A 26,169-nucleotide genomic window follows, 5' to 3' on the forward strand; every position below is an offset into this window, starting at 1 on the left:
AGAAGCTCTGCAGACACAAGATTCTTATATTAGCATCCGAGTCTTGGCGTGAGATGCGAGCGCTCTGACTCGTGTGCGGGTACTGAGGTCTCAGGGGTGGCCCGGAGCGCAGGCTGGGGTCCCTGCAGGCGTGGCAGGAAGCGGGAGCACACACCGGCTACCGGCTAGGGGCTACAGCCCGAAGACCAGCCCACTAAGGCGCCTGCGCCGGAACCGCCCATCTTCTCCCCTGCGGAGCCGGAGAGGGGCGGAGCTTGCTGCAGGACCCGCCCCCGCCAGCGGCGCGGGTCTTTTGCCTCGTGAGGAGCTACTTCCGGATCCGGTGGCAGGTTCCACTGACTGGGAGGGAGGTGGTGGCTGAGCTCGCTGGCCGGCGGACGGGCGGGCTGGGCTGCGGCCCGCGCGCGGCGGGCGATGCTGGGAGGCAGCTCCGGGACCCGGGAGCGCGAGGCGGAGGGCGACGGGGCGGGGGCTGTGCCTGCGCCGCCCGCCATCGAGTTCCCGGCCGACGGCTCGGACCCCAAGTATGATGGTGAGGGACCTGAAATGCCGCGGCGGCCGTCCCCTTGCACCCGTCCACCTTAATTCCCGGGGGAGCAGGGCGCAACGAGCATCGGCCCGGCTCCGGGGCGAATTCGGCGGGATCCGGGCTCGAACCGGCGGCCCAGCGGTGCAGTAAGGCGGGGGGGCGGCGGGAGGGCGGTCTGCGTCAGGTAAACATTTATTGCAAGGAGTGTCGGCGACCTGCTAGTTTGTTGACGTTTCTGTTCCGCGGTTTCCTCTTTGCGGATTCGGCTCCGGACGGGCTCAGATTTCCCAGAGGCCGTTTTCCAGCTCCGAGCCCTGCGGTTTGTATATTTCTAGAAGGGGGCTTTGCAGACCTTACACGCCTAACCGTTCGGGTTCCGTGTTTTAAAGTTTGTAGCTTCTCTTGCTTTTTGCTTCACTGATGGGGGGAGCTAAAGACTTCTCATGGTGGGTCGGTTTAAAGAAAAGAAATGCCCAAGTTTTTTAATCCTTTTTTTTTTTTTTTTGAGGCTTTTGGTTACTAGGAGATGACGACGTTAAGTCAGGCAAGTTATTCTGCATAAAGTGAAGGGTACTTAGATCATGAACTCCAGCCAGTTTAAAGTATCCAGTATTTTATTCAGATTTTATAGGGTCTTGCATTACTGCCGGTTGTTTTGGCAGTTTTTAAAGCTAAATGGTGCTCTCAAGATTGAATAATACTGATTCAGGGAGGTTTTTACTTTATGGTGCTTTGAAGAGGATGACTACAAGGAATACACGCTCAGTTGAAACATGAAACAAGTATTCACATACAGTGGATTTGCAGTTGGAAACGGATTTGAAAATGTTAACTTATTCCTTAAGTCCTCCGATCTTCACCCATAATACTGTCTATAATTTTTTACTCTAAAGGGGGTCAAAAACAGACTGTGATGGTAATTTAAGTACATTGACAGGACGGTTTTAAGAGAACTGTTTTTTAAAATTTTTTTCAAGATTTATTTATTTATTCGACAGAGATCACAAGTAGGCAGAGAGGCAGGCAGAGAGAGAGGGGGAAGCAGGCTCTACGCTGAGCAGAGACCCTGATGGGGGGCTCCATCCCAGGACCCCGACATCATGACATGAGCGGAAGGCAGAGGCATAACCCACTGAACCACCCAGGCGCCCCTAAGAGAACTGTTTTTTTTTTTTTTTTTTTTTTTTTTTTTTTTTTTTTTAAGAGAACTGTTTTTTAATGAACTGATTTTTTTCACACGTAACCCAATGTACTATGGCAGCTCAGCAATACAGGAAGTGTTATGTCAAAGGAAAAGCCTCAGCTGTAAACATGCAAAAGTCTGTCTTTGCTGTCACATTGTGATAAGGTTGTCTGCAAAGGAAAGATTATTCTGGAAGGGAGTGATCATAGATAAGCTTTGAAAAATTTCCTTCTGCTAGGTTATTAATAATACTCTTGTGTTTACATATTGGCTTTTCTTCCAAAGAGGCTCAGAATATCCAACGTAATTTATCTTTTTATGTGAGAAGTAAGGTCTATGAAAAAAACGTAGTTTCGTTTTTAGAAGACGTAGAATCAGAGCAGTTACGTGATTTCTTGAAGTCACCAGTATCATGTGAGAGGGTCACTCTGCCAGGTTAGGGTAGAGTCAGAAAATTCAAAACCTAGATGTCACTCTAAAACCTGTGTTCTTTAGTCTATTATGTAGGGAGCAACTTTGATCAAAGTTACTATGTACCCCCTCTGCCCCCACCCACCCCTGGAATAGCATGCAGCAGGAGAGCAACAGTAAACCCATTGCCAGACTCTCTGGTTTTTATTTCTTTCATCTGACAGAAGTGTTTCAGATTTTTACTCGGATTAACCCTCCACGTTCCTCTCTTACTTAATAATGGACCATTTATTTCAGATCATTATTTTCCTGAGGAGCCTGAAGTAGGTGGTCCCTTTCCTGTTTTGTCTACTCCCCTCATAGTTGGCCGAAGTCTAGAACTCTTAATTCACCTAGGATCTCATCTCATTTCTCTTTCTTTTGTAACAAGGCTTGACCTCGTCTTTCCTATTAGCCTCTTGACTCTTCCTCTACTACTTGATCAGAAACGGGAAGCGCTCAGCTTTCGCCTTCATTTCCTTACGGTTTTACTCCTTCCTGTGTTTGAGTATTTGTGTGCTGCTCTTTTTTCAAGTTGTCATTTTCTTGGTGTACTTGGTTCATTTGACTCTGATCGTTTTTTTTTTCCTTATTAAAAAGTAGGATTTTCAGGGGCGCCTGGGTGGCTCAGTCGGTTGAGTGTTTGCCTTCGGCTCAGGTCATGATCTCAGGATCCTGGGATCCAGCCCCTCATCAGGTTCCTTGCTCTGCAGGGAGTGTGCTTCTGCCTCTGCCTGCTGTTTGCCCTGCTGTGCTCGCTCTCTTGCTCTCTCTCTGACAAATAAAACCTTTAAAAAAAAAAAAAAGGATTTCCTCATTGTAGAACACAGGAAAGTGAGAGCATAGAAGCAGAAAACCCTCCAATCCCTAATCTCATCACTGTTGACAATTCAGTATATTAAAAAATTTTTTTTTTTCACATTACCGAGTATGTTGAAATTATAGAAAAGCCCAAAGAAGGAAATTTAAAAGCCATAATCTCATCACCCAGAGATTACTGTTTATGTTTTAGCATAGCCAGTGAAAATTTATTCACTGAGTTTTGCATTTAATAATCTTTGTCAAAGATACCACAAATGGATTAAAGATTTCTTTCTTTCTTTCTTTTTTTTTTAAGATTTTATTTATTTGACAGAGACACTGAGAGAGGGAATACAAGCAGGGGAAGCTGGAGAGGGAGAGGCAGGCTCCCCACTGAGCAGGGAGCCCGATGTGGGGCTCAATCCCACTACCTTAAGATCATGACCCGGGCCGAAGGCAGATGCTTAATGACTGAGCCTCCCAAGCGCCCCTGGATTAAAGATTTCTGAGTTTGTCCAAATAAGATAAAAATTTAGAGGAATCATTTGGAAAAACTTAAGGAAATAAAAAAGGGAAAAGTTACCTGTGCTCACATTCCAGAGAGCTGGCTGTTAACAATTTGGTGTGTTCATTTGCAAATATTAATTTGAACTGCTGTAAGCCAGGTAGATTCCTAGATACCAAGGATCAAACAGGCAGATTGAAAAATAGCATGTTCACTAGTGTCATTTCTTTTACAAATTCTGTGGATCTATAATTGGAAACTGAGGGGGCAGAGATTTTCTGTTTTGTTTTATTCTATATGTTTATATAGTTATGAAATATACTTTTTTTTAAATTTTATTTATTTACTTGACAAAGAGAGATCACAAGTAGATGGAGAGGCAGGCAGAGAGAGAGAGAGAGGGAAGCAGGCTCCCCGCTGAGCAGAGAGCCCCATGTGGGACTCGATCCCAGGACCCCGAGATCACGACCCAAGCCAAAGGCAGCGGCCCAACCCACTGAGCCACCCAGGCGCCCCTGAAATATACTTTTAAATTGTGAGGATAGGCGTATGATAAATCTTTTATGTTCTGCTTCTTAAATATGATGTTATATTAGCATTTTCTTGTGAGAAATTAGCCTTCAAAAACACGAAGACCACACATTTTGTGTTATCATTTCAATCTTTGCCTTGTTGTTGGAAAATAAGTTTCTCTTTTATCATTAGAATTAATAGTGGGTTTGACACCTGTACACAAGTCTTTGTTGATATCTGATTATTTCCTCAGACTACATCTACGGAAGTAGGATTTGTTGGCTTAAAGAAATACATTTAAAAAAAAGTTTTTTTGTTTTTTTTTTAAGATTTTATTTATTTACTTAGAGAAAGAGAGAGAGAGAGAGAGAGAGAGAGCGAGCCAGCGGGGAGTGGCAGGCTGAGAGAGAAGCAGGAGCCTGCTTCCCTGCTGAGCAAGGAGCCCCATGCAGGGCTTCCATCTCAGGACCCTGGGATCGTGACCCGAGCTGAAAGCGGATACTTAGCCAAAGGATTCTCCTGGGCTTTTCCCCCCTGCCCCAGAAGGTTTTTTTTTTTTTTTTTCCCCCAGAAGTTTTGATACATTTTGGTAAAATGATGACTGGAGAGGTGGTGTTGGTTTGTATGAAACTATCTAGCCACACCTTCATTATTACTATCATTTTTTAATTTTTAAAATTTATTTTTTATTTTTTTATTCATTTATTTGACAGGGGGTGAGACAACAAGAGAGGGAACACAAGCAGGGGGAGTGAGTGGCAGAGGGAGAAGCAGGCTTCCCGCTGAGCAGGGAGCCTGATGGTGCGGGACTCGATCCCAAAACCCCCGATCATGACCTGGGCTGAAGACAGACACTTAACCCTCTGAGCCACCCAGGCGTCCCCATGATTATCTTTTTATACACCATCATTTCCAATAGCGGTCTAATCTCCTATATGTATATAGCTTAGCAGCCTTCCAGTATTCCAAAAACAGTGTTACACCGAACATCTTATAAAACATACTTGTTGTGCTCTGTAAATACTTTCATAAAAGTATTGGAAGTGCTTGGAAGTGCTCAGTCAAGGCTTTGCCCATTTTGAATTCTATGATACATGTATTGCTGAAGGTTACAAACACTTTTAACATGCTGTGATTAAAAATGTCTCCTTTTCTGTGCCCATAATAATACCATAATAATTCCAGGCTTGGAGTGGTTACCAACCTGATGGCAAGTTCTGGAACCACAGTTATTTTAGTATGTATGTCATTAGTTACAAGTTACCGTTAAACCTAGTTGAGTTTTAATTATGCTTCATTTTATTGTCAGAGCTCTATATAAGTTTTACGGCCGTTTCTTTCTCTTGTCATGTGTAGTGCAGATCTGTGTACTGGATCTGAATTTATGACACGAGCTTTACAAGGCTCTCGTTGCCTCGCCCCTGCCTCTTCCTGTCTACCCGTTCCATGTTTCCAGCACAGTTTTCTCAAACATTGTTCCTTTGTGCTGTTTGTGGTTGATTCAATAACACATGAAATAAACAGTAAACTAGAGCTTATAACCTTCAGCCGGAAGCGCCAGCTTGTCCATCTGCTTGGTCTTGTCTGGTGGAAGGAAGATGGGCTTGGATGTCCTGTCAGTCTGTCTGCTTGCAGGTTCCTTAACCGCTCTGTGAGGTCAGGGTCCTCATCTGTAAAGCGAGAGCGGTGACACTTCCTTCCACTGGTCTGTGAGGATTTGAGGCTGTGCATGTGGACCGGTTGGCAGCACACGGGGCCCTTCATGGTTCCCATGCTGCCTTCCTCACCCCCTTGGTGCTGCCATACTTCCTTCGCTATGCCGGCACCTGGGCTGTCCTCTCGAAGAAAGGAAGCCATCCTGTTCCCTCTTGTTCACTTGGATGTTTACTTACTCATTTATTTATTTCTACCTTGGCCCACACCATTCCTCCGTCAGCTTTTACCCGCCCCGCGACGGCATCCCTTAGCTAATCTTCCAACTTCCAGAGTCCCAACTTGACACTCAGCTTCAAGTCTGTCCCGATTAACCCCACTCGGGTTAACTCCTGTTCTGTGTTTTATTTCCTTCAATGGAAACAGTTTGTGTTTCGTTAATTAGAAGATGCTGTTTTGTCATTATGAGATATGTTTCCCGTTTATTAACATTTTTTCCCTCTTTTAACTTTTAGAATCCGATGTCCCTGCGGAACTGCAGGTGTTAAAAGGACCCCTGCAGCAGCCGACTTTCCCTTTTGCGGTTGCAAACCAACTCTTGCTTGTCTCTTTGCTGGACCACTTGAGCCATGTGCACGAGCCAGACCCGCTCCGATCACGACAGGTGTTTAAATGTTAGTAAGAAAAAAATCTTCTGTGGGGTGCCTGGGTGGTTTAGTGGATTGGGCCTCTGCCTTCGGCTCAGCTCATGATCTTGGGGTCCTGGGATTGAGTCCCGCATCGGGCTCTCTGCTTGGCGGGGAGCCTGCTTCCCCCTTTCTCTCTGCCTGCCTCTCTGCCTACTTATGATCTCTCTCTCTCTGTCAAATTAAAAAAAAAAACTTAAAAAAAAAAATCTGAGTATACCTTGTAAAAATGCTACGTTGTGGGTCTGAGAAAGCAGCTGGTATAGAAGCATTTGAAATACGTATTAATATTTGAATTTCTTGAATGCATTTTTATATTTACTGTATTCCTTGAATAAGTAAAAGCCAAGCACTTCTGCAGAAACTTCTGCAGAAGAAGAGAAACTTCTTTTTCCGAGGAGCCTGGTGTTGTGACTTCAGACTTAACTTTGCCCTAGTGTTTTGTTTGTGCACATCTTGTATGTGCTGTTTGTTGGTTAGAGATAATCAGTCCATCATTGAAAACAATAACTCACTGTTGTTGTCCATTCTAATCACGTTTTGCCTCTTGCCTTTGTTCTTTGTTGCCTGGCAGCAGAAGGTGATGTATGTGAATGTCAGGAGACTAGTAAGTTTACATTTTTTCTTGCTTTTTTAAAAACAGAGCTCCATGCTTTACCAGCTGACCAGGCGTGGTGAACAGATGACTGCTCAGTATCCAGTAGCTAATTCTAGATATGTTCCTATCAGGGACAGTGCCAGTTGTTCCTTCTCTATTAGAGGGTTCATCTCCAAATTATAATGTGTATAAACATAACTTTTTTCTTACAGAGGTTTCTTTTTTTAAGATTTTATTTATTTGAGAGAGAGAGCATGGTGGGGGCCAGAGGGAGAGGGAGAAGCAGGCTCCCTGCTGAGCAAGGAGCCCTATGTGGGACTCGATCCCAGGACCCTGGGATCATGATTTGAGCAGAAGGCAGAAGCTTAACAGACTGAGCCCCCCACGTGCCCCAACGTTTGTCTTTTTTTTTTTAAATAGAGGCTATTACTATTCTGTAGTCTCTTTAAAATTGCCATTTTATTGATGGCCTTTCTGATAATAGTTTTCCATATTCTTCTTCTAGTGCTTTGCCAGACCTTTATCAAAATGGGGCTGCTGTCTTCTTTCACCTGTAGCGATGAGTTTAGCTCACTGAGACTACACCACAACAAAGCCATTACCCATTTAATGAGGTCTGCCAAAGAGAGAGTTCGTCAGGTAAGCATTAAAATACAAGCTTTGTGTATGACAGAAGCATTTTAATTTCAGAACTGTATTTTAAAGCATTGTGGAATCCTAGTTACAATACAGGTTTATAAAAATATTAATTTGTTTATTCAGTAAATATGTACAAATGACTACCCATGTGTTAGGCTTATAGGCGTTGGGATTCCAGCAGCGAGGAAAACAGACAAAAGACAAAACACCTGCCCTCATGGGGGCTTATGTTCTTTTCTTTTTTGTCTAAGCTTATGTTCTGCTGAGGGGGCAGTCAGCAATAGAAACATAATAAAAATACATAAAAAGAAAGGGGTTGTAGCATGATGGTAAGCATTAATGGGAAAATCAAAAGCAGTGAAAGGGCTTAGAAAATGTATGGGTTGTATACAGGGTGGCCAGTGACTGAGGTCGGGAGCTAGCTGCAGGTAAGAGCATGAGCCGTGCCCCTGCCTGGAGGAAGAATGTTCTGGGCAGAGGATCAGCCATCCCCGAGGTGGCCTTGTGCTCGGTGTTTTTGGGAAGCTGAGTGGCAGCCATATGGCCGGAGTAGCATAAGCAAGGGGAGAGTATGGGAGAGGTCGGGCAAGGAGGGTCGGGGAGGACAGTCAGACAGACAGATAGGCAGGGATCCTGAAAGCATTTTAACGTCTTTGGTTTTTTTTACTCAGAGCAAAGTAGGAAGGTTTATAGGATTCTGAGCTGAGGAGTGACGTGATCTGACTTACATTTTAATGGGCCACCGCAGTTTCGATGTTAGGAATGGATGGAGGGAGGCAGAGGCAGAATCAGGGGGGACAGGTGGTCAAACAGCCAGGAGGTAGTAGTAGCTTGGAGGGGTAGTAGCAGTGGAGATGTGAGAAGTGGGCCATTCCTGCTTCTGTTTTGAAGGTGAAGTCAGAATTATTTGCTGATAGAGCTCCTTGGTGAGTTCTCAGCCTTAGCAGTGGATGGCAAGACTATAGCTTTTTTTTAGTAGTGATCTTTGGTTAAGACAGAAATGTTTTCAATTGTAAATGCCTAGGTGATATTGAAAAAGCCAGAGTGTTTTTCTTTTTTTTAAATACTGTGTGAACATTTGGGACTATTAGTGTGACCTTGAATTTTGTTAGACTCCTCATTCCATGAAATTTGCTTAAAATGCTTTTTAAAGTAATTTTCTGATTTTAGGATCCTTGTGAGGATAATTCTCATATCCCGAAGATCAGGTATGTGTCAAATACTTATGTGATTGTGTGAAGAGTAAAATGTCTGAAAGAAATTAAGATTAGGAACTGATCCTGAATTCATTAGAAACTAATTTTGAAGTTAAAAATAATGTAGTTAGGGTAGTTTATCAAAGTTAAAAGCTTTATTTTCAGAAATTAATGACTGCTCCAAGATTTGCTTTACTTCTCTTTCCCTTATGCCCTCCCTCCCCCATTCTGTGTGGATTCCATAAGCACCACCGTTTTTTGTTTTTTAATTTAATTTTTTCAATGTTTCAGTATTCATTCTTTATGCACCATACCCAGTGCTCCATGCAATACGTGCCCTCCTTAATTCCCACTGCCACGCTCACCTAACCGCTCACCCCCCTCCCCTACAAAACCCTCAGTTTGTTTCTGGAATCCACAGTCTTTCATGGTTTGTCTCCAACTCCAATTTCCCCCAACTCTCTTCTCCTCTCTTTGACCCATTGTCCTCCGTGTTATTCCTTATGCTCCACAAGTAAGTAAAACCATAAGATAATTGACTGTCTCTGCTTGACTTATTTCACTCAGCATAATCCCCAGTCCCATCCATATTGAAAAAGTTGGGGTATTCATTATTTCTGGTGGAGGCATAATATTCCATTGTATATATGGGCCATATCTTCTTTATCCATTTGTCTGTTGAAAGGCGTTTTGGCTCTTCCCACAGTTTGGTGACTGTGGTCATTGCTGCTATGAACATTGGGGTACAGAGGGCCCTTCTTTTCACTACTTCTGTATCTTTGGGGTAGATACCCAGTAGTGCAATTGCAGGGTCATAGGGTAGCTCTATTTTTAATTTCTTAAGGAATCGCCACACTATTTTCCAAAGTAAGCCCCACCGTTAATTCAGAGCTCTGATACATAGTCTTTGTCGGGGGAACAACATTGAGTTTTGGCTCTTTGTAGGAAATGCTAGTTTAAAATCTATAACTCATTAAGACATTTTTCATTAAGAAAATTAAGTAAATTTATTGTTGAGCTTAGCTAATCAACTGTTGCCCATTAGTCGTCAGTATTCCTGCTTTAAAACACTATAGTTTCTAATTGGAATACTAGTTACTGGTAACATACTTGATTAGCGATCCCTTTGCCATCTCTTGATTCTTCCCCTTGTTGTCTTTGTTACATGTTGATTTACTTAGCAAAGAATTTTCTTCCTAGAGCATGAGAAATTTTGTTTTCGCTCATTTTTTCAAATCATCGTAATTCAGTGATCAGTAAGGTTGGGCAGGTTAGTGATACAGCGAGTGTGAACTATCCTGGGCACCTGGTTCTTTCATGTTTTAATATTGATTGGTTGTTTGTATTTCACTTCTAGGTCCAGGGAAATAGCCTTTGAAGCCCAGACTTCACGTTACCTAAATGAATTTGAAGAGCTTGCCATCTTAGGAAAAGGCGGATACGGAAGAGTGTACAAGGTTGTTTTCCACAAATCCGTTTTGACCTCCTACTCTGAGCAAATGTATTTTGAGTTGTTCTCATGATTATTATTTAAAGTGCTCTAAGGGAAGTCCCTAGAAATCATGTGTGTGTACTTTTCACTAAGATTTGTCATCTCTAGGGAAGTGGGCAGGCTTTAACTTTTTCTAACCACATTGGTGGTTTAGGCAGATTCTGGAAACTGCATTAATTTACTTAAAAAGGTATCACGGAAGAAAGCTGTGCTTTTGTATTTTGGGCCTCCTGTGGTTCTTTTGCTAGCATTTCCATTTTTCAGACCTCGAGTCTCTAGGAGTCAAAGTCTCAGTGCAGTTTGGAAGCTTCTAATCTAGCTGACTGTGGCCGACTTTCCTAAACATAGTAAAGACACTTGTCTTTTGCTTAAATTTATCTCTTGAGCTAGTTTGGATCCTAAGCTCAGGTTAGAATAACTTGCTTTATTCAGTTGAATTTAATGGCACAAATATATTTTCTCTTTTCCTCTACTTTTTAGGTCAGGAATAAATTAGATGGTCAGTATTATGCAATTAAAAAAATCCTGATTAATGGTGCAACTAAAACAGATTGCATGAAGGTATGCTCTTTTTAAGTGTATTTATTTTTGAATAATGGGGTATTTAGATCCTTTTGAAAAAGTTATGGCAAATACTAGGTGTTGTGGATTGCTAAGTTCACTAAAATGGGTCACAGTAAAATTAACATGAAAACCAAATTTTTATTTGACTTAATTTTTAATTAAAAAAAATTTTTTTTTGAGAGAGCAAGTGTGTACATGGTGGGGAGGCGAATAGGGAGAGAGAGAGAATCCCAAGCAGGCTCCGTGCTGAGCATGGAGCCCAGCGCGGGGCTCGAGCTCACAACCCTGAGATCATGACTTGAGCTGATACTAAGAATTGGACGCTTAACTGACTGAGCCACCCAGGTGCCCCTCTCTAAGCCACCTGGGTCTCCTATCCTGGACACAGTGGTGACAGCAGGACTGGACTCATTAGGAGGAATGAAATGAGAGAATGAACATATTGGGCTATGAAAAGTAGAAAGCACTAGATATGTGTCCGTTAACTTGCTGCTGTAACAATTCCCTTCTTCTCTCAGAAATATTCCGATTATTTTACCGTAGTTTAGATTTCTCGTTTGGATGTGTTTTTATTGCTTTGCTCTGGAACAAGTAGTATTTGATGCCATGTACATTGAATAAGTTGTCAGTAAAAGCCCGATCTAAATGCGTTTCCTCTTCAGGTACTTCGGGAGGTGAAGGTGCTGGCAGGCCTTCAGCATCCCAATATCGTAGGCTATCATACCGCTTGGATAGAGCATGTTCATGTGGCCCAAACACGAGGTAAGCCATTGCAGATAGTGTCGCTGCGGGGTTGGTAGGCTGTGGCCCCTGAGCCGAACCCGGCCTTCTCCTGTTCAGGGCCTCCTTCGAGCTGAGAGTGTTTTCTTCCATGTTTAAATCGTTTAAAAGGAATCGAAAGAATACTTTGTGTGAAAGTTATATGAAATTCACATTTCATGTCAACGAATAAAGTGTGTTAGGGCCCCAGGCTCATTCATTCTTGTGTTGTCTGTGGCTGATGTTGTACCGCCATAGCTGAACCGAGTAGTTGCACAGTCCTGGAAGGCCTGTAAATCCTACAACACTTACTCTCGGCCCTCTACAGAAAGTTTCCACCCCCACCCCAACCGGCTCAGGGCCCAGCGTAGTTGTCGTAGTGGTTGTGGAAAGGCTGTTTTTATCATTCCTAAAATGTGCCAGGCCTTTGAATAAGCAAGCTAGGATGCTTGAAGGTGGGTTTTTATTTGTTTTTTAGCAGATAGAGTTTCTGTTCCGTTGCCATCTCTGGAGGTGATCTCCAACGAAGAGGACAACAGGTATGTGCACTGGTGTAGTTTGACACGTTAGATATAACCGTTCACCTGCCCTGGGTTTTCTTTGTCTTTTTGCTTGTTTTCGTTACAAAATGTTAAATGGCTGCTGCTTCTCAGCTATAAATATTGTTGCTAGAGAGATCTGATGCCAGGGGCTTCCACAGTTTACCAGTGAGATATATGTAGGCATGAAGGGACAGCTGAGTTACTCTTCATCTTTTTTTACCTTGATTTTTATCTTTGCCATTTTTTTTTCCCCTCCAGAAGTCAGTATGTTCAAAATGATGAAAGTAACAGCTCATCCATTATTTTCGCCGAGTTCACATCAGAAAAAGAAAAGCCCTTAGGAGAATCTGGCCTTGACAATCAGAATAACAGATTGGTGAACTACAGCACCAACTTAATCACAAGGGACACCAGTGAACTCGAGTCATCCAGTTTGCTCCCAGGAAATGGTTTGGTGGACTTGCCTTCCAGATCGATTGTTGAACACCCGCTGCCACTTAGGCATCATTCCGACTTGGAAGAGAATTTCACATCCACTGGGGAATCTTCTGAAAACTTAAGTTTGTTGGGGCAGACAGAGGTAGATCACTTTCCCAGAATCTTCTGATGATTTGATACTCACCCATGGTCGTAGTGTGGAGGACCCGTGACTAGATGTGGCCTCCCTTTCACCCCAGCTGACTGCGTGCCTCCCCCCCGCCCCCACCGGCTTCCCTTTGTCACCCTTTCACCTCCCCAAGTTCCCCTAGCCTGTGGCCCTTGTGTTGGGTCTTCGCTCCTTTGCATAGTTAATGCCTGCTGATCCTTTCCTGGGCACTTCTATTCCTCCCAGTTTTTGCCCCCTGGAGTTGGAAACATTGTTCACACTGTTTCTGTCGTGTGTTCATATCATGCTATGCAGATATAGTTATGCCACAAAGGCCTTCTCTATTTTGGAATGTGACTTTAAGAGAGGAGAGGGGAGATCAGGTCTGTTTTTCAGACCACTCTCATTGAGGATCACTCCCGTAGGCTGGTGAGACTGCCACATACTCTCACCGGTGTGGAGTCTTCGTGTTAAAAAGGACCTTGAACGTTAACAAACCTCCGTATACTCTGGCATGCTGGGATCCCAGAACCGTGTATGCCGTCTGTGTACGCACGTGCAGAATTAATTCTTGTTGCCCAGGGTTATGTGGCTCTATGCATGTGCTTTTTATGAGACACAGAGCTTGGAACAGAGTCACCTGAATACACAGGACTTGAGTTTGAGGGACCGTTCACCAGAACCGTTCCATTTCTCCGCAGTACCTGTGGGAAACTTTCCTTGGTTGCTAAACGCATGCGCTGTCTATCATGAGCTTAAGTGGGTGCTTGCCTTTTCTTTGGACAAGTTATTTAAGGACATAGCAAGCCTCCAGAACGCACGTCTACTCTGAGGTGCCCAGAGAGCAGTCAGGTGGCACCCAGCCATTCTCTGGTGCTGTGTCTGAGCTTTAGAAACCGTGTGTATGGTGAGCAGGCCCGATGCTTTCTGCATGAGGGCCTCAGTGTCCTCCTTGGGAGCTCATCCCGCTCCGCAGCCAAGTCTCCTCCTGCCTGCCCACGTCCTAACGCAGTGTTTGAGGTATTCCTTTCTTCCTCTCTCTCCTTCACTTGACTTTGGGCTTCTTGGGCAGACGTGTGTCTGTCATCTCTTTCCTGAGCCACACGGCCCCCTGCTTGGTCTGGCAGAGGCAAGTACCTGTTGACTGCATGCGTAATGCGAGCAAGTCGTACCCAGGTGGGAGCCGGCCATGTCGTCCCCCAGGTGCAGTACCACCTGATGCTGCACATCCAGATGCAGCTGTGCGAGCTCTCGCTGTGGGACTGGATAGTCGAGAGAAACCAGAGGAGCCGGGAGTGTGTGGACGAGTCTGCATGTGAGTACTGGTGGGTCTGGGACAGTGGGCTGGGGGATGGGGCCCCGGGCAGGCCTTCTGATGTAGGAACTACCTGCAGGGGCTTAACACTGGGGGGGGGGGGGGGGCAGAATCACCTTTTTGAAACAAACCATTGTGCTTATTTCACCGTTTTCAAGAACATCCAGGTATTTGGAAGTTAATTGTCTCTGAGATGAAGACATAGTTTGTGGATATCCAAGGAGTTATGTGCTAGAATTTAGGTTAATGATTTGGGTAGAAAAGGTCTTTTAGAATTTATTTATTTATTTATTTGAGAGAGATCACAAGTAGGCAGAGAGCCAGGCAGAGAGAGAGGGGGAAGCAGGCTGCCTGCTGAGCAGAGAGCCTGATGCGGGGCTCGATCCCAGGACCCTGAGATCATGACCTGAGCTGAAGGCAGAGGCTTAACCCACTGAGCCACCCATACGTGATAGAACCAGGCTTGAATCCTGGCTCTCACACTCGCTGGCGCTGAGGTTTGGGGCAGGTCGGGTAAGTGCTCTCAGCCTGTTTCCTCCGCCGTGAAATGTGGATCGTCGCATTTGATGGGGTGTGGGGATTGACGGGCTCAAGGCAGAGGATGCGTTGCCGAGGGAATGGAAGTTCTTCTTACCTGTAAAAGGCCCTATACAAGGGCCCGCTGTTTGGCTGTATTAGGTGGGTTAAAATGAGAACCTGACCAAAGGAAGGTAGTTGTTCTGAATGGCTGTGAGAATCCCAAAGCCCTGCTTCATCTGTAGACAGGAGGCTGCCGCTCCAGCGTGAGGGGTGTGATAGTAAGTGGGCCTGCTTCCCCCTCTCTCTCTGCCTGCCTCTCTGCCTACTTGTGATCTCTGTCAAATAAATAAAATCTTAAAAAAAAAAAATAGATGAATTAAACCATCCCCCCTTCCCCCCATACTTTGGTTTTCATTTGTCAGTCATTTTGGAAAATGGAACATTTCAGATCTTCCGCATAATGGGAGCTCACTCCTTGAGTTAACATGATTTATCTTTTTTCTGATTCCATAGTTTGTGACGATGTCTTTAATCCGCAGTAGGCTTAGGACACCAGATTTATTAGTGCTCAACCCCAGAGTGTCGGGTTGAAGGAGATTTAGACCCTAGTTTTATCCAGTCATCTTATGCCTGAGAGTTGTTTACAAGGTAATTAATACAGGGGCTCCGGGTGACATTAGTGACACCAAGTCCCTTCATGAGGGCACTAGTTCGTGATGGTTTCTTTGCAAGCTGAGGGGTCCTTCCTGCTGATTTTTAACCATTTTGGAGTGTTGACCTTGTTGAAAATCTGAATTATGGTAACGGATTTAGAACCATCTGACATTTAGATGTTAATGCAATGGGTAAAAAGAAAAATAAAAGTTCCTTTTTTCCTTCAAGGTCCTTACGTCATGGCCAGTGTTGCAACAAAAATTTTTCAAGAATTGGTGGAAGGTGTATGTTACATACATAACATGGGAATTGTACACAGAGATCTGAAGGTAAGTGCTTCGTATCAGGGAGGATGTGGTGTTGGTTCATGAATTAAATGAAATTACCCTCTTTTCATTTACTTAGGGGGTATCATTGTTTTTATATAAATCATCATCCCGTGAGTCCAGAACTCTAGGTTCAATTTATTTTATTTTTTTAAGATTTTATTATTTGTCAGAGAGAGAGCAGTGAGTGAGCTGCAGGCAGGGGGAGAAGCAGACTCCCTGCTGAGCAGGGATCCCTATGCGGGGCTCCATCCTGGGACCCTGGGATCATGACTTCAGCTGAAGGCAGATGCTTACCCAACTGAGCCACCCAGGCATCCCTAGATTTAATTTAAAGGCAGCGATCTTTGGGCATTCAGACGTTCTCTGTAGAGAATAGTAGTGTTTTTCGGGTAGTGAGTGTGTTTTGGGTGCTCATGTAATAGATGATGTTAAATGTATTTAATGCTGATGAAAATCCTCATGTTATTGTAGCCTCGGAGGTAAAATGTGCTTCTACAGTTATGTAACATAAAGGAAATTTGACCTGGGCAATTTTTTCCTGCTGTTTAAAATAATCTATGATTATTCCAGTTTTTATTCACCAAAGACTGTCAAGGGACAGAAAATATATTTACTTCTTTGGCAGAAGAGTTTTAATATGTTTACTTTTTTTTTTTTTTTTTTTTAAAGATTTTATTTATTTATTTGACAGAGAGAAATCACAAGTAGTTGGAGAGGCAGGCAGAGAGAGAGAGAGAGAGAGGGAAGCAGGCTCCCTGCTGAGAGGAGAGCCCGATGCGGGACTCGATCCCAGGACCCTGAGATCATGACCTGAGCCGAAGGCAGCGGCTTAACCCACTGAGCCACCCAGGCGCCCAATATGTTTACTTTTTGAACAAAGGAAGTAGATTGTGGAAAATGCCTTTAAAGGAATATTTGGGAACAAAAAGTTAATGTGCAAATCATTTTATTTTTTGAAAAAAGTTTAAGAACCAGTTTGTACCTCTGGGAGGTACACGATGATGAGTCGAGTGTTTTCTGGGTATGAGTCTAGCCAGAGAATGGAGTGTGAGTTCCTGAAATTCTGTGGCTGGTGAAACTTTGAGGTCCTATTTCAAGAGGTAAGCTAAGTCATAATAACCATATAGAGAGTTCCAGATCTTCACTGGGAGAAGTTGCTTTAAGTGTTGTTTGTATTTGTCACCGTAAATATTTCTGATGTGTCTTTTACAGATGTCCTCTAGAGATAAGGGTTTTTGAGCTAACTTTATTAGGGTTTCCCTTAAGAGGCGGAATTCTGGTAGCATGATTCCTGCAGGTAGAATTCCTTGGTTATTGGTCAGTCTCAGAGGGTAGGAGCGATAGAGAAGCCTGGCGAGGAGCCCCGTGTCCCTTATGTTGGAGCTGCGCTGGAGGTACATGTATATTGGAGACTCCCCGTTTCTCGTTAATATGTTAACGTTTGCTTCAAATTCGAGCAGGAGGTTGATGATGGCCTCTCTGCCTCCAAAGCATGCCTCATGGATAGCTGTTTGACCTTCGTGGTCCTGGGCATTTACTTTGGCTCCGTGAATTAGCAGCAGACGGATGCAGCCCACCCCCGCGGCCAGCAGCCTGCCTGCTTTGCTCGATGCGGTGCACACCGCCAGCTTGAGGGCCGTGCTCCCCGTGGAGGACACGGCGCAGTTCACGTGGGCACCACAGGCGATCAGTGTCTCCATCATTTCCTTATTCAGTATGTCGGCAGCCATGTGCAGCGGTGTCAGGCTGGATTCGTTAGCAGCGTTGACATGGGCGCCATTTTGGGCCAAGATGGAGAGGACCGAGTAGGTCCCGTAGGTTATGGCCAGGTGTAGGGGGGAAGGTTTGTTGCTGTTGTCCACTCGAGCGTTCACCTGAGCTCCGTGTTCGCACAGAATGCGGAGACACAGCACAGCATTGCTCTGAATGTCTGTCAGGATCCTTTGGATTCTGTTCCCTGGTTTTGTCCACGTGGTAGAAGTGATTGGCCAGTGCAGCAGCATCAAGTGAAGTGCAGTGAGGCCTCTCGTGTCCCTAGAATAGTGATTGATGGCAGATTACACTGTATTCATATGGAAACGGTTCTACACAAAGAATTAGTACCTAAGGCAATGTTTGTTTAAAGTGATTCCCCAGGGGCGCTTGGGTGGCTCAGTGGGTTAAGCCGCTGCCTTCAGCTCAGGTCATGATCTCAGGGTCCTGGGATCGAGTCCTGCATCGGGCTCTCTGCTCAGCAGGGAGCCTGCTTCCTCCTCTCTCTCTGCCTACTTGTGATCTCTCTCTGTCAAATAAATAAATAAAATCTTTAAAAAAAAATAATAAATAAAGTGATTCCCCACGCCTGCTTTAAAGAAGTGTTTGTAAGTCTGCATTGGTTTCTTGGAATATAACAGCATTTCAGGGGAGCTCAGGTGCCATGAGGGTTTTACAATGGCCATTATGTGCTCTACTGAAATCTCAGGGTTGCCTCCAGAATTCCTTTATTTTGTCAGAGAAAGGCAAAGTTTGTTACAAACACCTGATTGCTTCGCTGAAGTTTGAAACTGATTTTTAGTTTATGTATATTTATTTAACAGAAGTCCCCACGCTAGGGAAATGGTAACCATCACCGAGTCCCTTTGTAGGGCTCGACCGCCCAGCATGACAGACATGAAACGTCTGTTATTGAAGTAATTAGGTCAGTATTGCAAATGGGCAAAGTTCTAAGAGGTAGGAACGCCCTAGAGGATGCCTAGAGGAGCCCCTGTAGGGGAGGGGGTGCGTTGGTGACGTCCAGCCCTGGCGGACTGGGAGAGGGTCTGCAGAGCTGGGCAGGGCCATGCCAGGGTGAGGGTTCCAGCCAGCCAGGCCAGCGGGCTCTTCTGGAGCATGCTGAGGATTTGGGGCTTTCCTTTCTGTTAATGTTCTGGGGGCAAGAAGTCGTATAGTGTTCACACCATGTGATTCTTTGTTGGTACTTGGTGTCAGGCATTGGTTTAGGTGGTGAAGACTATTGGTGCACAAGATAAACTCATCTTTGATGAAGTGTTCTTTCTGGTGGTGGGAATTAACAAGAAAATGCATTGTCTGTTTCTGTTAACTTATTTTCCATACCTGACTGAGGGTTTTAGCTCCCTGAGGGCTGTGGCCAGCACTGCATGCATTTTCCGCAGCATCCCTGCTAAACGCTTGAAGTGGGCTGACTGGCTTGTGTTCCTGCATCACTACCGGTTTTTCCCAGTACCTCGTCTAGTCAGTAAGGAGATTGGTTCATTCAAGACATGGTCATGGTATTTTGGAGTCCATAACCCCGAAGAATGGGTGCATCCAGACATGACCAGGGAGAGGAACATGTAAATCATGTGTCTCCTCGTTTAGAACTGATCGCTGTTGAGTTCACTTACCTGACTTCGGGGTCAGCGCCGTGTTCCAACAAACAGAGCAAACTTTGTGCCTTGCGGTGTTCGGCGGCCAGGTGAATGGGGAGGACGGACTGCGTCTGCTTTGGGGGAGAAAGCAGAGCACTTTACACGTAGGCCTGTGCAGGGAGAAGCAGTCGTCCTGTACACCTGCTGTGTCAGAGGAAGTAAGTGTATTTAGCATCTCAGGTCAATATTTTTCTGGTGTATGCATTGAAATTTTCTTTTTGAGTGTTTGAAAAGAGCCCAAACCAGTGAGACTGATAAAAAATCTGTGTTTTACAGAAATGCATGTTTACCCATGCAACAGAACTAAATCACATAAAGCTTTGGAAGTTGATTCTCATGGAGAGCTCATAGTGTAAAATTAATGGTGATTGCTACTGAGTCACTTAGTCCTTAAATTAACCCACAGGGTGATTGACAAAGTAGGTTTTGTGTTTTTTAACACTTTGTCAAAGTTGGGGCGCCTGGGTGGCTCAGTGGGTTAAGCCTCTGCCTTCAGCTCAGGTCATGATCTCAGGGTCCTGGGATTGAACCCCTCATTGGGCTCTCTGCTCAGCGGGGAGCCTGCTTCCCCGTCTCTCTCTACCTGCCTCTCTGCCTACTTGTGATATCTGTCTGTCAAATAAATAAAATCTTAAAAAAAAAAAAAAAAGACTTTGCTAGAGTCATAGTATCAGCAGTAAAACCTGCATTTCCAGGGTTTCAAAGATAGCACAGCGTGTCTTCTGTGACTAGCGGGGTTATTTATTCCGGTTCTTAAAATGCATCTATAATAAGCAGTGACTTTTATGGCATGACTGCAAGATATGGGAAGGCAGGGTAAAGGAGACAGGGACTTTTGGGGGGAAAAAATTAAATATAAAGGTAATAATCATTATAAAAACTTAGAAAAATGAAAAAGCGTATGTAAAAAAAGAAGAAAAATAATTCCTTCATACAGATGTAATCACCACTGGTATATTTGAGAGAACGACATTAATGGTCCACCAGCCAAAAGGATTCTCATCTTTTCTCACATCAGCGTATGTGTGGCAATGGGAAGAGGGGTGCGCAGACTTGGAAGAGCCCTCCCTGGGCGTGGAGGGTGCTGGAGGCAAACTGTCCCACCACCGACCGGCACGTGGGGGTGCCTGGGAGGTTTAATGAGCTCACGGCAGCTAGGTTGTGGGCCTTCTGAAGCGTGGTGTCTTTCCCCTGCAAGTGACAGAGCAGAGCGGCGGGTACCTGGTTCAGAAGCAGTCGGTGGCTCGTGGGGTTGGCCAGAATGGTCATGGGCTGGTTGACGGGGTGGCTTCTCAGAAGCATGTGGATTGTCGTGCAGTCCTCCCTCAGGATGGCCTCATGGAGTCTGGTGTGGAGGGCGGCAGCCGGCCCTTCTTCCAGGGCCTCTGCACCGCTGGCGACCAGCTCCCTGCTGCCTCTCTTGGTTATGTTGCCCATGAGCAGAACTTAAGAGTGGGGACCTGGAAGTTCAGGGGACACACAGGACAGAATCGTTCCATTTCAGTCTCATTGTGATCCGTTCAGTTCCATTCTAGAACTGTTCTAGAACTGTCCAAAGTCAGATCTGTGAACACAATTCATTTTTATCTCAGACCCAACTTCTTCAAACTTTGTTCCCAGGTCATACAGTGCCAAACAGAAGGAGGGTTTTTTTTGTTTGTTTGTTTAAGATTTTTTAGAGAGAGAGCTAGAGCACTGGCGGGGTGAGGGGCAGGCAGAGGGAGAAGTGGGCTCTCAGCTGAGCGGGGAGCTTGTGTCGTGCTTGATCCCGGCACTCTGGGATCATGACCTGAGCTGAAGGCAGACGCTTCAAAGAAGGAGCCACCCTGGCACTCCCTGAAGCAGTCTTTGGGACTTGACTCAATCACAAAAACGTGCCCAAATTATTATCTTAGACATAGGGTTATTTCTGTGTTCTCTTCCATTTAGTTGTTTTTAAAAAAAAAAGCTAAAAGAGGAATTTACATGAAAATAAAAAATTAAAATGAACTACATTTAAAGTAAGAAAACCTAACTAACGTAAATATATTTTCATTTTGAGTGTAGACTCCCCCTCCCCCAATATGGGTACAGGATTATTTCCACTGGGAGAAGTTTGGGGTCTGTCCCAGTTGCTTAAATGGTGCTAAACGCATACCTTTCCTAGTGTGACCTAGTTGCCCCCAACCCTGGCAAACATAAAAGAATCATCGAGGGGCGCCTGAGTGGCTCAGTGGGTTAAAGCCTCTGCCTTCAGCTCAGGTCATGATCCCAGGGTCCTGGGATCGAGCCCCACATCAAGCTCTCTGCTCAATAGGGAGCCTGCTTCCTTCTCTCTCTCTGCCTGCCTCTCTGCCTACTTGTGATCTCTCTCTGTCTGTCAAATAAATAAATAAATAAAATCTTAAAAAAAAAAAAAGAATCATCGAGGAGCTTTTAAAAAATACCGATGTTTCCTTATTAAAAATTTGAAGTAAATCAAATATAAACATAAAAGAATCATCAAGGAGCTTTTAAAAAATACCAAAGTTTTCTCATTAAAAATTTGAAGAAAATCAGTCTTTGACTTGTTAGAGAGGACAGTTGTTTCTAGAAGCTTCTCTGGGGGCGCTTGTGTACAAGGTGTGCTCTGCGTTAGTGGTTCTCAAACTCGGAGTACCATGAGGACTTTTACATAATATTGCTGCCTGTGTCCACCCACAAGATTCTGATTATATTGGTCTGCAGAATGGCTTGGACGTTGGGACTTTTTTTTTAAAGCTCTCCTGGTAATTCTAATGTGCAGCCAAGTTTTAGAACCACTGCTCTGATTTTTAATTTTTGAGGGGCTCCTTGCTCCTGAGTTGAAAACTTTTAACATCTACACATTTTTACTGTTTTAAGAATACCAAGGAGTGGGGCACCTGGGTGGCTCAGTGGGTTAAGCCGCTGCCTTCGGCTCAGGTCATGATCTCAGGGTCCTGGGATCGAGTCCCGCATCGGGCTCTCTGCTCAGCAAGGAGCCCGCTTCCTTCTCTCTCTCTCTGCCTGCCTCTCAGTGTACTTGTAATTTCTCTCTGTCAAATAAATAAATAAAATCTTTAAAAAAAAAAAAAAAAAAAAAGAATACCAAGGAGTTGTTCTGTTTGTTTACAGCCCCGAAATATTTTTCTTCATGGCTCTGATCAGCAAGTAAAAATAGGAGACTTCGGTCTGGCCTGCGCAGACATCATACAGAAGAACGCAGACTGGATCGCTAGGGATGGGAACAGTAAGTTTATTCGGGTTGCTTTCTTTTCTTTTCTTTTTTCTTCTCTGCTCGTTTCTTTCTTGCTTGCTTTGAGAAAAAAAGAAACAGGACTGAACTCGTCAGTATTTAAAGAGACTCTTAGACTTAGTGTAATCTCAAAAGTAAGGTAAAGACAAAAAACAGCCATCGTTCCCTATAGTGCTCTGCTCGAGTCCATGTTCCTTAGTATTGACAGTGGGGACTCTGCAGTGTTTAATATTTGGCTTTTCAAATTATAGGGACACCCACGCACACATCCAGAGTGGGTACTTGCCTGTATGCTTCGCCTGAGCAGCTGGAAGGATCCGAGTATGATGCCAAGGTAGTATGTGCTGCTTTCCCCCATGGCTGGGCTTGCTCTGCTGGCCTAGTGACAAAAGCACTGTAAGTGCAGTGGAAGGTCTCGTGTTGAGGTGTGTTTGGAGGAAACAGAGTAGGGTAGGTTGTCTGTTACATCACACTGCCGCTAACAGGAAACCTCACTTTTTACCTGAATCTGACTGCATCTCCAAATCTGTGGGTGTCCTAAATTATTTGTCACAGTTTATGTCAGGAAGCCAGAATTCCCAGAAGCCTGTTTCTGCCTGTCTTTCTTCTGTTCCCACAAACACAAGCTCACTGATGTAATAGGAAGTGTGGCGCTTGCCTCCTTTTGAAGCGGAATGAAGATACTGAAGAGTTTTAATCCATTTTGTTCCTTGAGGGAATGGTAAAGGAAATCCTTTTCTCAAAAGAACAGCCTAATAAGTTTTCTTCCTTTTGATGAATCATTTAGTTTTTTTAGTGGCAGGGCGTGAACTGCCAGAAAAAGACCATGGTTCTTCCTCAAATCCTACCTGGTAAAGACCTTCCTCAAAAAACGATTTCAGGAAAAGTAGCACAGATTTGATGCAGTGTCTTCAGCTTTACCAGAATGATTCGCTGTGTGTGGAGGCAGAGGGGAGGGGAGCAGGCCTCGGGGACACCAGCCCCTGCAGCTCGGCCCAGCATGGGTAAGCGCCCATCTCTCGGGCAGGCCGCTCCACACCGGGATGGTCAGGGAGTGTTGGGGGGTCACTGGTATGGCAGTGACTGGGCGCTGGGGTTCTCCCTGCCCCTAACCCCACTGGCCTTTGTGCCTGTGGATGCCCCTTCTTGATATTGAAGAGATGGGGATTGTGACGGTACCAGTCAGCTGTCCCTCAGGGCCATGATTCTAGGCAGCAGACACTTGGCTCTTCGAGGGTTAAGCTCACCCACTGTGTTCCCTGCACTGTAGGGTCTGTAAATTGATCGTCCTTAGAAATCCTCTTGTGTTTGAGAGGGTGGTACACTGAAATGGAGATGTTAGTCTCTTTTTGTGTTTCACCACTAAATTCTCTCTCCCCTGCTTTTTCCAGTCAGATATGTATAGCTTGGGTGTGATCCTGCTAGAGCTCTTTCAGCCGTTTGGAACAGAAATGGAGCGAGTACACGTTCTAACAGGTTTAAGAAGTGGTCAGATACCCGAATCCCTCAGTAAGAGGTGTCCCATGCAAGCCAAGTATATCCAGCACTTAACGAGAAGGAACGCATCTCAGAGACCGTCTGCTGTTCAGCTGCTGCAGAGCGAACTTTTCCAAAATTCTGGAAATGTACGTACATACATTTTTTCTTTCTTTCTATTTTTTTTTTTTAAAGATTTTATTTATTTGACAGAGAGAGAGATCACAAGCAGGCAGAGATAGAGGGGGAAACAGGCTTCCTGCCGAGCAGAGAGCCCGATGTGGGGCTCGATCCCAGGACCCTGAGATCATGACCTGAGCCGAAAGGAGGGGCTTTTACCCACTGAGCCACCCAGGTGCCCCTCTTTTTTTTTTTTTTTTAAAGTAATTTTTATACCTAAATCCATAGTCCTGAGATCAGGAGTCACATGCTTCGCCGACCTAGCCAGTTGGGAGCCCTGAGGAAAATACTGAGGAAAACGTGAAGCTTGAATTAGAATTTAAATTGTGAATCCAGTTTCATGAAGAACAGTTGAGCTTAGAGTAAGGTTTATGGAATTAAATTCATTCTCATAGTTCCCAGAAGCACAGTCTTCATAGTCCAAGTAAGCGGGTAAGCACGGCCAACTTACCACATCAGAATCTGCGTTTCATGAGATCCCCAAGTGATGTGCCTCCACAGTGTGTGAGCCACAGTGCGTTACATGCACTGGTCCTCTGAGTGTAGTCGCCAGGCCACCAGCATAAAATCCTTGGGGATCAGATGGACTTCTCAGGCCCTCTCAGCTGCCCTGGCCTATTAAGGGAGAAGTCTGGGGGCAGAAGGGGCCACGGCCCTTGTGTAACAGACACCTGAAGTCATTCTGATGCACACTGGTCTGGGTGCTGTTTGTAGTAACTGTCCCGCTGATTTATTTTCTGTTTAAGGCTAAGTTTCGGGTAAAATCGTGAATTTTACTAGCACAGTGGTAAAGAGGAAGGTGTAGTGTCTTTGGAAACAGCAGATGTAGTGATTAAATCTATCTCCTGCTATGGGAGGGATTTTCTAACTCCCAGTTAAGTTAGCTATTAGAGACCATAGTTATTTGGCATTTATGGTGTTTGTCTCGTAGAATTTTTTATCAAACAGCCTCCACATGCCTATAGAGAGAAAACCTGTGTGGACAGGCGGTCTTTGGTTTGCGTGATCGTTGATTACAGGACTGTGAAAATGACCACGCTGAGCTCAGACCCCGCAAGGGGATTTTAGTAATCCATGGGAAGTTACGGCTGCCCTGTGACCTTCCAAAGTGTTTCTCAGAATATTAAAAATTCAGTTGCAGAGGTATGTGGAAGTGAAGCAAGTGGTAAAACTACTATTTATTTAGTGCCCTGCAATTAAGAATTGACGTGCTCAAGAGTAGTTTGAACACCGCCTGCCCGTAGCTCGCCATAGAACCTAGGATACAGAGTGAGGGTCTTTTCTAGGCCTTGGTGAACCGTCCACTCCTTTCTAAGCTTAGAGCAGCGGCCCAGGTTTTATCCTTGGCACTTTCAAAGTTGTGAGAGCCCTCTGTGAGGTCTTTCAGTGTGAATTTTACTGGTGTCAGTTTCTCTGGGACATCGTCGTCCTTTTCCTCATTTCTGCTGAGTCGTCTTCGCCCAGTCCTGGGGCTGCACACCCCGTGTGTCCGGCGGCAGGAGCAGCACCCCCTCGGCCGGCCGTTCCTTCTCTAACACCACACAGAGCAATTTGATGCCGCCACCAGCCTCCTTGCTTTCCCTTAGCTTGCTGCTCTTCCATCTTTGTTGGCCAGTCCCACGTTGTCAGGATACACAGAGGCAACACAGCTACACACATGGCCTGGGTGTGTGCCGTGAGAAAGTGATGGCTGGCCCCTGGTGGCGACATGCGCCGTGGGCTGAGGCGCCGAGTTAGTAACAGAGCCTTGGAGACCCAATGCTGGTGCGGCTTCGCGAACTGCGGGGCCTGGAATTGAGGCGTACCGGGCAAAGGGAGGTAGGCCTGTGTATTTAAAATGGAAGAGGCCATTTTAATGGAACTTAAAATTTTCTCTTGACAGGTTAATCTCACTCTACAGATGAAAATACTGGAGCAAGAAAAAGAAATCGAAGAACTAAGGAAGCAGCTGAGTCTCCTTTCCCAGGAGAGAGAGGCCAAGGACGGCATGAAAGATGGGGGTGAGCCTGACCTGCCGTAGTCCGGCTCTGTGAATGAGAATGTGGACTTCTCGGTCTCTGGACCACTGGAATGTAAGCTTCGTCACTGTTCGATAGGTCGTACAATTCTATTTAGTGAGCCTGGATAAGACTTATTAAAGTTGTAGAAATTCTCCCAAACTGTGTCCTTAAGGAATTCTTTTATGATCCAGCACTTTGAACTGAAACCTGCTCGAAACAAAACCTGTTTTGCTCTTTTCCTGCTCGTATCCCACAAACTCCTGGTTTTTAGTATCACCGTCCGGTCTCCGAGATTTAGGCACCGTCCTCAACTCTTTCCCCTTTGAACGCTGCTCACCACCAGGTCGTCCTCTAGAAA

At 45.0% G+C, this 26,169-nt stretch overlaps 2 protein-coding genes across 4 annotated transcripts; one reads left to right on the forward strand and one right to left on the reverse strand.

The window, feature by feature from the left end:
- The first annotated feature begins 319 nt into the window (after window positions 1–319).
- EIF2AK1 (eukaryotic translation initiation factor 2 alpha kinase 1) lies at window positions 320–25,970 on the forward strand. Of its 3 annotated transcripts, none has more exons than XM_059414395.1 (15): window positions 320–532; window positions 6,150–6,308; window positions 7,424–7,557; window positions 8,728–8,765; window positions 10,111–10,210; window positions 10,726–10,806; window positions 11,472–11,571; window positions 12,047–12,107; window positions 12,369–12,690; window positions 13,900–14,011; window positions 15,413–15,513; window positions 22,035–22,149; window positions 22,407–22,489; window positions 23,547–23,780; window positions 25,694–25,970. In XM_059414395.1, the coding sequence occupies exons 1-15, from the start codon at window positions 415–417 to the stop codon at window positions 25,829–25,831; spliced, it is 1,896 nt and encodes a 631-aa protein (XP_059270378.1). In that variant the 5' UTR covers window positions 320–414; the 3' UTR covers window positions 25,832–25,970. The 3 variants fall into 3 exon arrangements, with proteins under 3 accessions (XP_059270378.1, XP_059270379.1, XP_059270380.1); XM_059414396.1 differs by lacking the exon at window positions 320–532 and adding an exon at window positions 720–848 and having other exon boundaries at window positions 6,150–6,298; XM_059414397.1 differs by lacking the exon at window positions 320–532 and adding an exon at window positions 762–848.
- On the reverse strand, window positions 15,537–22,026 carry ANKRD61 (ankyrin repeat domain 61). The gene is made up of 3 exons (XM_059414401.1): window positions 20,142–22,026; window positions 18,897–18,994; window positions 15,537–17,547 (listed from the first exon to the last, which is right to left on the reverse strand). The coding sequence occupies exons 1-3, from the start codon at window positions 20,355–20,357 to the stop codon at window positions 16,602–16,604; spliced, it is 1,260 nt and encodes a 419-aa protein (XP_059270384.1). The 5' UTR covers window positions 20,358–22,026; the 3' UTR covers window positions 15,537–16,601.
- Window positions 25,971–26,169: the final 199 nt, after the last annotated feature.

The sequence above is a fragment of the Mustela nigripes genome, chromosome 11 (assembly GCF_022355385.1).
Source record: "Mustela nigripes isolate SB6536 chromosome 11, MUSNIG.SB6536, whole genome shotgun sequence".
NCBI lineage: Eukaryota > Metazoa > Chordata > Mammalia > Carnivora > Mustelidae > Mustela > Mustela nigripes.